This window comes from Aspergillus udagawae, assembly GCF_001078395.1.
Source record: "Aspergillus udagawae IFM 46973 DNA, scaffold_1, whole genome shotgun sequence".
Classification (NCBI taxonomy): Eukaryota; Fungi; Ascomycota; class Eurotiomycetes; order Eurotiales; family Aspergillaceae; genus Aspergillus; species Aspergillus udagawae.
The window spans coordinates 1,693,663-1,709,561 of NW_025091264.1; the positions used below are offsets into that span (position 1 = coordinate 1,693,663).

The 15,899-nt window shown below is 55.5% G+C and overlaps 7 protein-coding genes across 7 annotated transcripts; 2 read left to right on the forward strand and 5 right to left on the reverse strand.

Annotated features, from left to right (window-relative positions):
* Positions 1–1,103: 1,103 nt before the first annotated feature.
* On the forward strand, positions 1,104–2,657 carry Aud_000562 (uncharacterized protein; the record flags this gene model as incomplete). Its single annotated transcript, XM_043286071.1, has 2 exons — positions 1,104–1,125; positions 1,201–2,657. The coding sequence occupies 2 exons, from the start codon at positions 1,104–1,106 to the stop codon at positions 2,655–2,657; spliced, it is 1,479 nt and encodes a 492-aa protein (XP_043142006.1).
* An 85-nt stretch (positions 2,658–2,742) lies between these two features.
* Aud_000563 (glycoside hydrolase family 43 protein) lies at positions 2,743–3,880 on the reverse strand (the record flags this gene model as incomplete). Its single annotated transcript, XM_043286072.1, has 2 exons — positions 2,743–3,058; positions 3,129–3,880. 2 exons carry the CDS (start codon positions 3,878–3,880, stop codon positions 2,743–2,745), a joined length of 1,068 nt encoding a protein of 355 aa, XP_043142007.1.
* A 244-nt stretch (positions 3,881–4,124) lies between these two features.
* On the reverse strand, positions 4,125–6,024 carry Aud_000564 (D-3-phosphoglycerate dehydrogenase; the record flags this gene model as incomplete). Its single annotated transcript, XM_043286073.1, has 3 exons — positions 4,125–5,398; positions 5,497–5,712; positions 5,772–6,024. The coding sequence occupies 3 exons, from the start codon at positions 6,022–6,024 to the stop codon at positions 4,125–4,127; spliced, it is 1,743 nt and encodes a 580-aa protein (XP_043142008.1).
* A 1,617-nt stretch (positions 6,025–7,641) lies between these two features.
* Positions 7,642–9,154, forward strand: Aud_000565 (Zn(II)2Cys6 transcription factor domain-containing protein; the record flags this gene model as incomplete). The annotated part of the gene is made up of 2 exons (XM_043286074.1): positions 7,642–7,698; positions 7,745–9,154. 2 exons carry the CDS (start codon positions 7,642–7,644, stop codon positions 9,152–9,154), a joined length of 1,467 nt encoding a protein of 488 aa, XP_043142009.1.
* An 86-nt stretch (positions 9,155–9,240) lies between these two features.
* On the reverse strand, positions 9,241–10,761 carry Aud_000566 (hydroxyacid-oxoacid transhydrogenase; the record flags this gene model as incomplete). Its single annotated transcript, XM_043286075.1, has 2 exons — positions 9,241–10,306; positions 10,361–10,761. 2 exons carry the CDS (start codon positions 10,759–10,761, stop codon positions 9,241–9,243), a joined length of 1,467 nt encoding a protein of 488 aa, XP_043142010.1.
* A 528-nt stretch (positions 10,762–11,289) lies between these two features.
* On the reverse strand, positions 11,290–13,684 carry Aud_000567 (arylsulfotransferase family protein; the record flags this gene model as incomplete). The annotated part of the gene is made up of 3 exons (XM_043286076.1): positions 11,290–11,838; positions 12,140–12,811; positions 12,863–13,684. The coding sequence occupies 3 exons, from the start codon at positions 13,682–13,684 to the stop codon at positions 11,290–11,292; spliced, it is 2,043 nt and encodes a 680-aa protein (XP_043142011.1).
* An 807-nt stretch (positions 13,685–14,491) lies between these two features.
* Positions 14,492–15,540, reverse strand: Aud_000568 (uncharacterized protein; the record flags this gene model as incomplete). Its single annotated transcript, XM_043286077.1, has 3 exons — positions 14,492–14,770; positions 14,819–15,035; positions 15,092–15,540. 3 exons carry the CDS (start codon positions 15,538–15,540, stop codon positions 14,492–14,494), a joined length of 945 nt encoding a protein of 314 aa, XP_043142012.1.
* Positions 15,541–15,899: the final 359 nt, after the last annotated feature.

The window sequence follows — 15,899 nt, forward strand, 5'->3', positions numbered from 1 at the left end:
GATGATGGAATGAATTGGTCTGAGGGAGTGACGCGAGATCCATCAGGGCTGGAAGACAGGAAATCAGGACAACCAGTGTGGAAAGATCATGTACTTCATCGACCAACTATTCGCTCAATAATGAGACCCTCTGCCAATACATCTCAGTCAATTCAGTCCTTCAGAACCTGGCCCAGGCTCACTGTAACTCCAGTAAACGCATAAACAAGGTTAGGTGCGCCAGCCTCCACCTAGTCTGCCTTTAATCTGAGCCAAGAGGCAGAGCACGACAGAATAGCCCAATTGCACGGCCCTGTTCTGTAGCGGTGGACTGATCCACGGGGCAGATTTCACCCCCATCCTTCGAGGCAGTGCTCAAGGCAACGAGATTCATGACTTTTGTTTTTTTTTTCGTATGTATATCCATTCTGTCGCAATCATATTTGCGAGCAGGCTTGTTATTTCATTCTGCTGGTGCTGTCTCGCTGAATCGTCAGAATGTTCTGACGGCTAGTAGAGTTGGATAGTCCATGTTCAGATTCAGTTCCATAGGGTCAGAGGATCTGGCAGATTAGTGTATAAATTGTTGATTTGCGCAAAAGGCTGGATCGCAACCCATCGAATTGAGTTGAGTCCATGCCTATTTCACTGGCAGATATGACACACGAATGGACTATGGTGAGACGGTAGTTTAGACAAACCAGCCTATCATCGTTCAGTCAATGCTTCGGATAGTAACAATTACTAACTGCAGACAAGACTTAGATAGAGTTAGATAGAGCTGGGAAATATATCTGCCTATTTGGCGACTTGAAACGTTCACTAAGCTCGGATAACTGCATAGTAACTAGGTATAAGCTATCGGGAGACAAGGAAAAGACAAGGAAAGAATAAGATGGACACGCGCTATTTTTAGGTGCGGATCCAGTGGCGCAATAGCGGCTATGTACCCCAGAGCAGCAAGCCTTAGGCTTATCACCAGGCACCTCTGAAACAACTCCTCTTCCTCTGTCCATCGGTGGTATATTTCAAAGCGTGGCCATTAATCAATGGCTGAATTGTCTCAATTGCTATAGACCGGCGGTTCTCATTGAATGTTCCCGCCGTAGCGATATCCACGCACAATGCTTGACGAGAACCTTCCCAGTACGTCATTCTCTCGTTCACCAAAAATACCCTGAAGACTGACTGCTGACTGACTGACTACGACGACGACGACAGCCTTCTATCTCAAACCGAATGACCAACAAAAGCACCTCTGGACTATTTATCTCTGCCAGCACGGCAACGACCCCGAACCTGCCTACACCCTTCGCTACCCCGATCCTTCCTCCCCCTCCTCCAAGAACCGCTATGCCGTGGCGCTCTGTGATCCTTTCGTGCCAGATGTTGTCTACGGCGAGATCCTAATTATCCCGGAATGGACGCAACCCAGTCTATCCGCCGAGGCGATCCGCCTGAACGGCGGGGTCACGCCTCCCCCAGAACCCATTCTCCCCTCGCAGTTCATCGTCCACCTGTACAACCCCGACCAGCAGGTGACGATCCGCTACAAGCACAAGACGTGGAATACGCCGGCAACGTGGGAATTCGAAATGCCGCAGCACACCTTCCGGCAGCCGTCGGCCTCGACGCTGGACCGCACGCAGACCGACCCCGCCCTGGCGGACACGACCCCGAAACTCCGGTTCAGCTGGCGCAAGGATAGCAAGTTGTCCAAGGACCTGACGTGTCTGCTGTCTGGGAAGACGTCGACGCTGCCCGAAGGGAAAGCGAAGAGCAAGGAGCCGGATATCACGCTGTCGATCTTCAAGGCGCTGCGGGAGTTGACGCTTTACGAGCCGAACCTGTACCGGGTTGAGATGGAGGATTTTAAGGGGCTGGAGGTTGTGCTCTTGCTGGGAGCAGTGAGCATTCGCGATGTCTACTTCACCCCGATGAAGGACGCGTTTCGGATTGTAAGGGAGGAGGTGGCAAAGAAGCCTGTGGCGGGTCCGACAGGCAGTACTGTCAAGGTCAGTGCCAGCACAGCGGTACAGAATGGTACAGGCTCGCACAGTCAGAAGCCAACGCCGGTAGCCTCGAATACAAGAACCAACGGCAAACAGCCTGCACCTGCACCCCCGCGTCCAGCAGAGACTCAACCCCCAGCTCCAACGCAACAACAGAGGAAAAAGCCAGAAGTTTCGCGCAAGGAGGAGGAGAAACGGACCAAGAAAAGGCTAGAAGAAGAGGAGAAGGCTCGCCGCAGGCGTCAGGCCGAAATCGACAAGGAGACTCGCCGACTGCAGAAGATCTACGGCCACGAGGAGCAGCAGGTGCGCGCCAGCGCCGTGAACCTTGCGCGTCCTCCTGCGCAGCCGTCGCGTCCTCCACCACCTCCTCGGCAGCAGCAACCGCAACCCCCTCCGCGACCGCATCCACGATACTACTACCACCAGCAGGCACCGTCCATGTCGCATCTGATGCCGGGGCCCGTTCCGACTTCGCGGCCACATGCGCCTGGCTCTGTGCCTCCGCCTCGACCGCTATCGACGGTGCATTTCGGGCAGTCGCCGCGGCCGCAGGGGCAGGGACCAGGACAGGGGCAGCTGCAGCCGAAAAAGAGTAGTTTCTTTGGGTTCCGACGGTCATCGGACGATTCAAAGTTGCATAAAAAGCGCAGCTCGATGTTTTGATATGATACCCATGCATTACTGGAGTTTGGCGTTGAAAAAGGTATACGATAGCACTATTGATACTCCTGAAGCTCAAGCATGTACGCTAGACAGCCTTTGGCTGATTCAATGCCCTTGCATATACGCCCTCGGTCGTAATCACCACCGGCAGGATATTCCCCTCTGCATCAAACTCCATCCGATCGATGCAGACCACGCGGTGGTCGCGCTCGGTGTCGTTCAGCAGCCGCCGATGGTAGACGATATAGTAGTCCTGTCCATCCGGCGTAAAAACACTGTTATGGCCCGTCCCCGTGCCGACCGTCGCATTGCCGGAGAGGATCTTGACAGGCTCCGTCGTGAATGGGCCCGTCGGCGACTCCCCAGTAACATAACTCACCCCGTAGGAGTCATCTCCCCATCTATCAGCCACCATTAGCACTTTGCCCTCGACCAAGGCGAGAGAGAGAGAGAGTTAGGGGAACAACATACCCCCCCACACTAAACATAAAATAATACACCCCCTCCCTCTTCATCATCCACGGGCCCTCGACATACCCCTTGGGTGTAAGCTCCAAATACTCCCCCTTCAGACTCACCATATCACTCCCCAGCTCAACCACCACCGCATGGCTCCACCCCCCGAAATACAACCACACGCGCTCATCATCATCGATGAACACCTGCGGGTCGATCGGCTCCGCGCCAAACACCGTGTTCGGGATCAGCGGTTTCCCAAGAACGTCTGCATAGGGGCCCTCCGGTCTGCCTGTTGTTGATTTCGCAACCCCGATCCCTGCCCCGTCGCCTGCGGAGAAGTACATAAAGTAATCGTACCCATGCCCATTCTCCTCTTGTTCTGTGGCAGTACTGTCATTGGTTCTCGGAGAGGCAGGCCGACGAATCACGGACGGCGCCCAGGCAGCGCGGTTGGTGGTCCAGGGGATGTTCCCGAAATCCAAAATGCGGGGGTGTTTGGTCCAGGTGAGGAGGTCCGGGGAGGAGAAGGCGTCGAAGAAGGTTTGGGTTTCGTAGGCGGCCGAGTAGGTTGGGTAGATCCAGTACCGTTGGCTGAAGATGCGAGCTTCGGGGTCGGCATACCAGCCTGGGATGACGGGGTTTCCTGTTCTCATGTTGTTGTTGTTGACAGCATTGTTGTTGTTGGGGTGGTCGAGGGGGGATTGGAGGGTTTTTGCGGAGGTGAGTGTTATTGATAACAGGGTAAAGATGAGTGGTGTTTTCATTTTGATTATGGCTATGATTTATGGCTATGAGATGATAATGTGGCTATTCTTGATGTTGGTGTTGATGTGATTCATGATGAAGGGAATGCATTGTTTATCTACCTACCTACCTACCTCTGGTATGTATGGGACTAGACGTGAATGTGATATGCATAATGCGGGGACTGCAGATCAACACTGACAGGTCATCTGCCACAATAGATTAAACCTGGTCTACTGATCACATTCACAGGACAGAATTCTGTCACAGAGAAATAACACTCGCGCTCAACACTCCTCCCCCCTTGACGAGCCCATCGGCCACTCGCTGCTCCACCACCTTGTCGATCCCCAGGATCATCAACGCCTCGTGCTTCAAGTCTCCGTCAGGTACAGAGACAAACTTCCTCGAGACCGGAGCGACGGTCATAAAGTTGATGTTGACCCCTTCCTGCCCCAGAAGACTGCCCACCGCCCCAATCTTCCCTGGAGAATCGTAGTTCTCGCAAATGAGCAGCGTTCCCTCCGGGACAAACGAGGTCTCGAACCGGCCCAGCCGATTAATCAACGGCTGGTCGCCACTGCATGTCCCGGAGATGATGCGCTGGTCTTGCGGCACTGGCCCGACTCCGGTCTGAGCGGTAGCCTCCGGCGCAGGCGCACGAGACGAGGCGCGCGAAGGCGGCCTCGCGACCAGCGTCACAAGCGACGAGTACGAATGATCCGCCGGATCGCGCGAGTGCTGCTCGTTGACGAAGATGCCGCGTTCGCGCGCGACCAGCTCCGCATTGACGATGTTGATGTTGATGCCCTCAGAGCTGCTGATCGGGGCCAGGAGGCCCTTGATCAGCGCAGCGAACAGCGGTCGCGTGTTGCTGATGCCCGCCACCTCGCCGTGGTAGATGAGATCAAATGTGTTGCGCGTCATCGACCCGCCCACGGCCGAGGCGTAGTGCTGCGTGTACAGGCTACCCATTTTCTCGACGAGCCGGACAAACGGCTGCAGCTTGCGGTATTCGTCGGGCAGGATGAGGGGCGCGTTGACTGCGCTCCGCGGGAGGGAGCCGTTCAGGATCTGGAGGACCTGCTCGCAGACGTCGATGGAGACATTTTCCTGAGCTTCGACCGTGGAGGCGCCGAGGTGCGGGGTGGCGACCGCGCGGGGATGGGCGATCAATCGACCGGCCGTCGAGTCTGGCTGGGGAGGTTCAGACGTGAAGACATCGATGGCGGCGGCGGCCAGGTGGTTCGACTCCAGGGCCTCAAGGAGGGCGGCTTCGTCGATGGTGCCGCCGCGAGCGACGTTGAGGATCCGAGAGCCGGGTTTCATCTGCGCGAGCTCGGCCGTCGAGATCATCCCCTTGGTTGACGCGATCAGCGGCGTGTGGATGGTGAGAAAGTCGGCCGTGGGTAGTAGCTCCGACAGCGACGAGACCAGGGTGACGGACGCGGACGCTGCGACGGCAGGAGACGCATACGGATCGAGCGCGTTGACGTTCATCCCTAGCCCTTTGGCCAGCCGTGCGACCGTCAACCCGACTGTCGTCAGTCAGCCATAACACTCGACCATTCGTAGGAGAAACAGTTATGCGATGATGTGTTCCCAACCCGTTCCTCCCAAGATGAAAGAAGCTCACCTTTCCCCAATCCGATGATCGACAACGTCTTGCCCTTCACCTCGACTCCGACAAACTTGCTGCGTTCCCATTTGCCGCTCTTCAGACTGCTGCAGGCCTCGGGGATGTTCCGCGCCATGGCCATCAGCAGGGCAATGGTATGTTCTGCGGCAGCCCCGATGTTGCCCGACGGCGAGTTGACGACGACGATGCCTAGCTTGGTGGCTTCCTCGACGTCTGAAGCCGCCAGTGTGTCAATATTCGTTGATCAATGGTTCAAGCCCGGCCGAACTCACCCACATTGTCCACTCCTACTCCCGCTCTAGCAACTACCTTGAGTTGTTTGGCGGCTCGAAGGAGACTGGCCGTGACTTTGGTTTCGGAGCGGACGACCAAAGCGTCATATTCGGGAATGATCTGAAGAAGCTCATCCGCATCGAGACCCTTTCGCTCGTCTACTTCGAGCGACGCACGCAAGAGAGCCAATCCATCTGGCGAGAGTTTTTCCGGCACGAGGACTTTGGGAGTGGGCTGTTTGGCAGAGGGCATGATCGTTCGGCCGGATTGACTCGTCAATGATGGTCATGAGAAAGACCAGTGGTTAGAACTTTAGAGCTTTATATATTTGTCCACATCAATGAAACTGTGAATCAATTGACTCTGTCGAGGGAATGCATTAGCCAACCTGATACATTGACAGCAATTGGGCTAGAGACGCCACTAGTCTGTAACCCAATAACGAGAGGTATACCTTGAGGCAATAACATCATATCCTACTGCAGGCTCATGTCTGGGTCTGTTCCGCGTGCCAATCATTGACAGGCTGGTTAATCTGCATAAGGTGAGTACATTATGAGACTGCGGGGTTGCGGGATGGCGTCGGTGTGATTCGTGGATGTATATTATCATCTTGCACAATGAGGAAGATTATCCTTCTTTGCTTTTATCTCGTGTCATCTGATGTTTTGTCTTTGTCGAGCTTGCCGCTGAATTGATTGATCCTTTTTGGAGACTTGACGAGATGAGATAGATGACATATATTACGGACTAACGGGGCATTATCCATTCGAGAGCGCCCCGGTTTCCTAACCTGGTAAGTCTTTTTTGAGTTTGACCAAGAGAATGACCGATCAAGTTATTTCCTTTTGCAGGTTCCACTAGAGAGAATGAAAGTATGAAGATATGCGGGGCGGCAGGCCATCTCGTCATCCTTGTTGCTATTCTAGGCAATATGGCCACGAGCAGAGCTGTTAATATTAGAGGGTAAGCACTCTCCCATTCCTCATACGAGGAGCACTTTCAGGATATTGACGAACACGAGTCGAGTGGGTCCTTGTCGTGTTTGACCTTGATGACATTTGACCTTTGGCGATTGTTTCACGAGTGCAGGGCAAAGCACAGATCACCAGAGAGTCGATGCTGGCTCGTATATCCCGTCTAACGGGAGCCGCACCGAGAAACGCGCCAATCATCAAGCATCCACTACGAGGATGATGCTATTTTAATCACTAGCCGACCTGTTCAGTTCGGATTCCATCAAGCTACCGTTTGAGAGTTTGACTTCACTTTGACCTCATCTTGATTCTCTGTCATGGCCCCCATGCTTGCTGGGCAGCTATTCGTTCGTGATGGATAATTATACCAGAGTCCGCTACAGACCATGACAGCCATCGAGTCAGTCTAGCTCCTCAGCGTCATGACGTTTTACGAGACTCTAGAGTATCCGGATGAATCTGCTTCATGAGACGACGTCAAGAACCGTGGGGGCCACGGGCCATAGCATGGCACCCTCGTGGCCCTTGCAGGATCATCATAGCTCAACAGTCCGGTCGAGATGCAGATCCAAAAAAAGGTTAACGGTCTGTCCTCGGACTGGAGATGCCAGTCTGGACGCCATCATTCGGTGTGGTGCCGTACTTAGTTCACCCGATTGGGGGCCTCTCTGCATCCTGTTGAGCTGGTGGGATGTGTTAGGGATAGAAAAGGTCGCTCGTCTCGATGTGATTGAGTTTGTCAAGTCACACACATACACACACACTCCTTCACCACATTCCTTTCTTGTCGTCTTGCAAGCGTTTCCGTTTAGGTTTATAGACCGTTTGTCAACACTGTTGACCCACGCTGGCCGTGACTGTAAGATACCAACTGGCTGGACTGTAAGATACCATGGTCGGAGTCCCTCATAGCACAGGCTGCGCTCGGTGCCGCGAAAGACGCATCAAGGTCGGTGTCTCTACTCCCACTCTCTTATCAACGACTGACAAACCAGTGCGACGAGGCCGTCCCCCAATGCTCGCAATGCCGGAAATACGGTCGCCCCTGTCCAGGCTACCGTCGCACTTTTCGCTTCCAAGATGAAGGACCAGCCCTCCAACGCCGGCACCAGTCCCGGTCCCAGTCTCGCAGACCTCCAGAGACAACCGCAGACGCAGACGCAGACGCAGCGGCAGCTGCAGCTGCCGTGCGCAACAACGCCCTCGCGATGATGCGCCAGACCCGTTCAGAGGACTCCTGCTCGTCGCAATCCCAAGCCCACCTCCAACAGCAAATGCAGCTGCAAATGCAACAACCACACCTCTTCGCCTCCTTCCTCCACTCCGCCTTCCCCACCCTGTACACCTCCAACATCTTTCGCGCCCACAACCGCCCCGACTTCCTGGCGCACGTCGCCTCCTCCTACGCCTCCGGCGCAACCCCCTACCTCGCCGCCACCCTCGCCTGTCTCACATCCATCTACACCGCGCAGTTCTCATCCGATCCAGCCCAGCACACGCGCCGCAGCCGCCAGCTGTACTCGCACGCACTTACGCATGTTGTCGCGGCACTGCACTCGCCCGCTGCATTGTCCGCCCCGCTCCTCGCCACGATCATGATGCTCGCCGTGTACGAGATGTACGCGCGGACGTCGCCGGACGCGTTTGTGGTGCATGTCGATGGTGTCCGGAGGATTATGCTGGCGAGGGGGCCTGTCGAAGCCGACTCCGACACCGACGACAACGACGACGACGACGAACAACAACAACAAGCGAGCGCGGGCAGTGAAGGCCCCGGCTTCGCTCGCGGCTGCTACATCGCCTTCCGCGGATTCCTCGTCGCGACGGCCATCTACGAGGGGCGCGCGTGCTTCCTGGACGAGGAGCCGTGGCTGCGGTTTGCGGGACGCATCCGCGCCGAGGATGCGCGCAAGGCGGGGCCGCAGGGCAGGGTGGTGGATGTGTGTGAGCGGATCTGGATGGAGGTCGTGCGGTGTCCGCGGTATTTTGCGGAGGCATTGCCGGAGGACCCCCGGGAGGGTCGCTCGGGCGTGCCTGAGGGTGAGGGTGAGGGTGATGGTGGGGGCGAGGAGGTGGATGATGGGCTAGTCGCCAGGGTGCGGGCGACGAGGCGCCGGCTGGTTCGTCTGGTTCAGGAGTTGCGGGGGGTGCTGGGGGGTGGAGATGCTGGCCGGGAGACAGGGCCGGGACTCCTGCTCCAAGGAGCGGAGGATCTGGTGGCTGCGCTGCAGAGCCTGCTGGTTTGGCTTCGGGTTGGACGAGCACGAGGACGGAAGTTCCGCTTGGAGTCTGAATTTCAACGTGGGGTGTCGAGTGCGTCGAGCGAGGCTTTGCCTGTCACCTGGCTGGACCGGGTGGCGTCCTCGATGGGGGTGATTGGGTTGAGGATCATCTGCGAGGATTGATGCAAATAGAGTGTATCATACTGCATAATTACGGAGTAGGCGTTTGGTTGATACAGAATGCATTGTTTGTTTGTTTGTTACCTAAACTAATATTCCATCGACTGCTCGAGTAACCCCCTCAGCTCCTCCCTCTCCCGTTCCAGCTCCGCACTCAGATTCGGCGCCAACATCAACACGCGCTGCTGCGGGATCGTCCCCTCAACCAAGGAGTCGATATCCGAACGCTTGAAGCCCAGATCCTTCAGCCCGCGCGGCTGGTCGCCCAGCTCCGCCAGAAACTTGGCCAGGGCCTCGCCGAGGACCTCGCCGGCGCTCTCGCGCTTGACGTTCGAGATATCCACGCCAAAGGCCTCCGCGGCAGCCAGATGCCGGTCCGGGTTCGAGGCGGCCGTGAAGCGGAACACAGCAGGCGCGGTGACGGCCACCGACACGCCGTGCGGGATAATCGGGTAGTCCACGTCATATCCCGCATGCTTGTAGCCCGGGTTCTGGCTGGAGATGGGGTAGCTCATGCCGTGGCACAGGTGGACGCCGGCGTTCCCGAACCCGACGCCGGCCAGGGTGGCGGCCAGGAGCATCTGGGACTGGGCCTCGAAGTCGTCCGGGTCGCGGACGGCGCGGGGGAGGTACTTGACGGTGCTGCGGAGGGCCTGCAGCGAGAAGATATCCGAGATGGGGTTGGCGCCCTGGTAGGCGGGCCGGTTGATGGGGTTGGTGGGCCGCGGCGTGCGCTCGTTGTAGGGGATGGCGGTCCAGGACTCGAGCGAGTGGCAGAGGACGTCGAGGCCGGAGGAGGCGTGGACGGCGGACGGCATGGTGCGGGTGTTGAGCGGGTCGCAGATGCCCAGCGTCGGCTTGAGATTGCGGTGGGCGATGCCTGTTTTGGCTTTTTTCGACACGAGGTCGAAGATGGCGGTTCCGGTGGTTTCGGACCCGGTGCCTGCGGTGGTAGGCACGGCCACCAGCGGCCGCAGGGCCTTGGTGACGGGGAGTCCTTTGCCCAGGGGGGCGTTGACAAAGTCGAGAAAGTCGGCCTCGGGGAAGACGGTGTAGAGGTTCATCAGCTTGGCCGTGTCGATAACGGAGCCGCCGCCAACAGCCAGAAAAGCATCGGGGTTATATGGCTTTGCAAAGGCAATGGCATCTTTCACTCTGCTGGAGTTAGCAGGGCGCCTGACTCTCGAGGACTGCACGTCTGCAACTTACGAACTATCCTTTGGCTCCACGCGCACCTTGTCGTACACGGTGAATTCGATGCCCTCTTTGGTCAGACCCTCCACCGCTTGTTTCATGGCATCCAGCTTAGCCACGTTCTGGTCGGTCACGATACACACGCGCTTGGCCTTCATATTAGCAAAGTCCATGCCGACCTCCCTGGTCGCGCCCGGACCGAACCGGATACTCGAGGCGGCCATTTCAAAGGCGTACTCTTTCTGGCGCGAGGGATCCACGGGGGTGGCCAGACGACGCACATGGCTGGATGGTAGGTGATGGTGGTGATTGGGGTTGGAGTGGCACGGACAGGAGGGCGGATGAGTATACTGCACTGTGCGGAGGAGATTCAGGGCTCTATTGGCGGCCGACGGCGCCACTCTTATAGAAGTCATCTTAGAATTACGGTAGGAGTTGTGTTGATGATGATATTGTTGTGGTGAAGAACAAAGGAGTGAGATGGCAAAGTGCGGGGAATATAATGGGGATCTCCATAGTCAGCCTCGGCCTTCTGCCCGAGGAATGCATAATCCACGAGGATCCCAGGTCGGAATGTAAGAAGATATCTCGGCCAAACGAGCGAATAGGAATAGCATTCTCGATCTATTCTTCAGCTCAGATACAGTCCGTAGAGTAAGCTTACTGTACAACGACAGTGCCAGAACCCCTCTATTCTGCTCTGGTACAACTCTGTACTGACATAAATGCCGAGGGTAATGTGGGGATCAATTACTCCATATAGACACTACATTCATCAGGTTCAATCTAATAAAACACATTGAATTACTACTGCATAGCACAAAACAGCAAATAGAACAACATAGATTACCCTATTACCATCTCACCTCATCCACTCACAACACCACCACCACCCTCACTTTATCTTCACCCACATATCATCTCGTAGAACACTCTAAAGACGACTAACAGACCGTCAAAAGCAAATCGCCCTGCGCATCCGCAACCCTAACCATACTTCCCCCCGGCGACACCCCATCCACCCACTCAATCCCCTTCTCTTCCTCATCGCCCCCCTCCTCTCCAGACAGCGAGCGATACTCCACCCGAACCCGACTTCCATAGAACGGATCCCCAAACACATCCGACAGATCGTACCATATCTGCTGCTGCACAAGGTTATACGCAAACACCATCTGCGGCGCCGCGGTATACAGCCCGTTCTGCACGCGCGTGAGCTTCAGCGCGATGCCGCCGCTGGCGGGATCGCGGCGGTATGGCTCGGTGTAGGTTGTGTTTGGGGGGAGGGTGAGTTGCGGGGCGATGGTGGAGCCGACGGACCAGAGATAGATTTCGCTTGGGCAGGTGTTGTGGATGGTGGCGTGGCCCAGGGTTTGGTTTGTTGATCTGGGGATCTTTGGGTTCATCATGGTCATGGTCAAGGGTCTCGGAGGCAGGGCCAGAGCGAGGGGGAGACAGAGGGTCAGAGTGAGAGGGATGTTGAGATGCATTTTCTGTTTCGATTCTAGTTCTGTTGATCGTTGATGTGTTGGTGTTGATGGTTAGGTTGAGGTGATGGTCTGGCCAGCTATATATATCTAGTATTCAGCTATGATCATATGTTTACTCTGTATTCGAGTGAGCTGTGTATGTGGTACACCCGATAGTGCAACGATGTACACCCGAGCACTCATTGCATCAGGCAGCGTATTGAGTAATAAGTCTATAGTCACGCTATGCTAATCTATTAATAGTATGTGAATATGCGAGTGTATATGTAATGTACAGCAGTGAAGATGGCTGCTAAAAACTGACAATAGGCGACATGCCAAGAGGAATATCGCCCCGACGAGCCACCACCTGGAGATATGGTGTCTTTAATCCCCGAACCGTACCAGACGTCTCAAAGCCAGTGCGCTTAAAGGTGGTGACAATCGTAGGGTTGACAGAGTCCAACGAATCCGCCGCCATGACAGCCCAATTGTCATACTCGGTCGCCCCGTTCCAGCTCATAAACACCTGTGCAGAATCACCCGACACCCGACGAACGACAATCGCCGGCGCCCAGAACGGCGTCGCTTTCCAGGCGCATTTGTACCCGCGGTACGACGCCACCTCGTTGTCGGTGCCAAACTGCGCCGTGAGGACCTGCTTGTTGTTGGCGTCAAACTCTTTGATCTTGGCAATGGAGCCGTAGCCCAGCACGACATGTCCCGACGGGCCGAGCAGTTCGTAGTTGCCTTGACTAACGCTGTGGATGACGTCTTTGCTGTCGCTCAGCGTGCGAAGTGTCTTCGCCGTGCGGTTGACCAGATCCACCGCATAGCTCAAACCCGTCGACGGCGCAACAGTCTCGGTAGGGGTGTTGGCGTTGTTGAACAGACTCAGGATCATGCCGGTTTCGGTCTGGTTGTAGAGGCGCATGTCGTGCTGCCAGGAGAACACGCCGGCCTTGTCCAGTTGGAAGTCGCCCTTGCCCAGTTCGCCCTGGTTTGTCAGTATCAAAACGCATCAAAGGGGGAGTGAAGGGCGGAGTACACTAAATTGCCACATGACAGTCCCATTGCTATGGACATAATAGCCCGACCAGTAGTGGCGCAGCGAGATGAGATACCCCTGGTCAAACAGTTCTACCGAGTTGATATGGTACGCATCCCACGGCTGCTCACGCGTTCCATGATCGTCGTCAATCCCCTGCTTGGAATCCGTCAAGGCAATCTGGTCGACATGTTCCAGGGCGCTCCACGAATGCACGACCTCATTGGTAGCAATGTCGATCTCGTAGAACAGACTGTCCAGCATGTAATCCTCCGGCGTGCCCCCGATCGACGTCAGGGACTGCTGGGTGACGTTGTAGGCCGTGACCAGCAACGTATTGCGGGCCGAGATGTGACTCTCGTGCAGGTCAATGTACGAATCCGGCACGCTGTGGTCCGGCGTCTCAAAGTTTCCCTGCAGGGTCACCGTGTAGATCTCCCGGTAGGTATTGTCGAGAATGTGGACGGAGCCATACCCAAAGCCCAGGTCGGTCATGTTGCCGGCCCAGAAGGTAATGACATCCTGGTTGAACAGCCGCTGCACCCGGAAATTGGCCGTCACCTGGTCCGGGCCCTGGTAGACCAGGTTGCCGTCCTCGTCGTAGATCAACGCCGCCGTGCCTGCCGGCTTGTTGCCACGGGGGCCAACAAAGAGGTAGCCCGGGTCGGTGGTGCCGCTCTTGGTGACTTGGATCTGCGGAGGCTGGTATGGAGCAGTCTGCAGGGTCATGTACGGCCAGGTATCTACTGCCACGACAGTGACCGCACCGAGTGACAGTAGGGTGCACCCGCTGAGTACCCTGAGTAACCCTCGGCCTGGCATTTCAACGGCAAAACTATAGACAGAATGAACGTGTATGTATACAAAGAGTGACAAAGGTCGGACAGAGTAGAAAAACAAAGCAAACAGGGAGTGGTAGTATGCGACGTAGATATAGCACTGAAGGCAGAGGTGAGGATCAACAGGGGCCGACAAACAGCAAAAATCAACCTGAGATCAGATCGGCCACCTGCACGGAATCATGATCTCCACTGGAGCCAGTTGATGGATCTTGGTGGATGGAGATTGGCAGGCCAAGCGGGAATCGCCAGGTTTTGATGGCCTTGACGCGCAAGCAGATACCAGCAATCGTAGACTAGACCAAGCACAGCGCTACTTTCATCAGGAACCTGGAACTCATTGATTCGGGTGTGGAATAGAATGATTGACAAGGGTATCAAATTCAATTCAAAGATCATCAACAATTATTCCAGCGGCGCAAGGAACAACACTTGGGCAGATCCACCAGCCGCACTAGGCCCAACCGGGGTGTCGCCAACTGGAAACATCAGAGCATACAGGAAAAGATCGACACCAGCGTTTCGTCATGGTCGACTCTTCTGCCGACGGACCGCGACGGAGAATTGACAGGCCTCTGTTTCAAATGCTTAATCTTGTTTGAGGTTTATAGTAATTGATTGTCTTGCAGAAATCAGCAGCGGTGGCACGTGAGAAGCTGCCTGATCGAGGAAGTCAATACAGGGGTACGTGCACCTCTGGCGATATTCTAGAATTATGGAAGAAAATATTTTCGATTATATCATGTACGTATATACATCATTATAGTGATACCTGATTATACTCCTACGCTCACCCCCGGACATGCTCGCGCGTATATACCTTTGGGAGTGACTCCGATTTGCGCCCATCGCCCCCATTCCCAGTCAGAGCTTCAATGTCCTCATCCGTCGGGCGTAACCGTCCGCTACCCTCCATGCGATGATGCTGGTGGGGATGCTCGCCGGTATGTAACAGGATCTCGCCGCCCATGTTCCGTTTCCGAAACCAGTAGGCGCGCATGCGATCGAGAGCGGTTTTGAAGTCGTCGAGGATGACGGTGTCGCAGAGACATTTGAAGATAAATGACAGCTGTACGGTCAGCAGAAGACCTTATGAAAATGGCAGAGAAAAAAATACCTTCCAGAATGGCTCAATGCCCGTCGGCAAGGACGAATGGCTAAACACGTTGAGGACGCTGCAGGTGTCGACGATCATGAAAGCAATGGAGAGACACATGGACGCCAGCATGATGCCAAACCGCGGCGAGACGCTGACCAGCTCGATGATCCCAAAGTTGTATTCGCGTTTGATGGTGTAGAAGAGGGAGCAGGTGGTGAAGATCCACCAGGGGTCACTACTCAATCAGCTTCAACCCTGACAAAAAAAAAAAAATAGGGAGGGAAGGCGAACCGGAAAAGAGGCTCGAGTGGCCTCGTCGTCAGAAAGATCTTATTGTAGTTGTTGAAATAGGCGAAATTGGCATAAATCTCCAGCACCCAGTAGGGCTGCGCCAGGATCACGGTCCCGATGTAGAACAGCGACACCTTTCTCGACATGAACGGGCGGTTCTTCATCCAGGCGATCACATTGTGCAAGCTCCACGAGACATTCAGCCCGATGGCCGTGACGCTCTGGTACCACCCGTAGACGGGGTCTTTGGGGAAGATGAAGGTGCCATTGGGCATGGCCAGGAGCAACTCCACGAGAATCAATTTGTGGAGCAGGATGTGCTTCTTCATGTTGACAAAGGTCACGGAGGCCATGACCAGCAGGCAGCCCAGCATGAGGCCCTGGCCCCAGGCCTCAAGCACGAGGCCATCGGGATTGGTGGGTCGCGAGATGCGATCCGACGTCGACATTGGTCACAGTTGCATGCTGATGCGGGCCAATAAAATAGAGAATCAACAGGAGAATGGAAAGGAAGGGACGCAGCGGTGAAAGAGCGGAGAGTATTCGGTGAAAAGAAAAGGTAAAGAATGGAGGCGAGCTGCAGGTCAGAGAAAAGTTCCTCGTGGGACGCAATGCAAATATAACGGTCTGTGGGGTGCAAATTCTGGGTCAGAACCGTAGAACTGGAGAAATATGGGGTAGCTAGCTAGAAAAGTATCGGCTACTGTCTAGACCCTTTGACTCGAAGGCAAGACCAGATCCCGAAGACAAGACCAGACCCAGACCCACGAGGCGAGATATAATAATGCCACAGCCACATCCACATGGC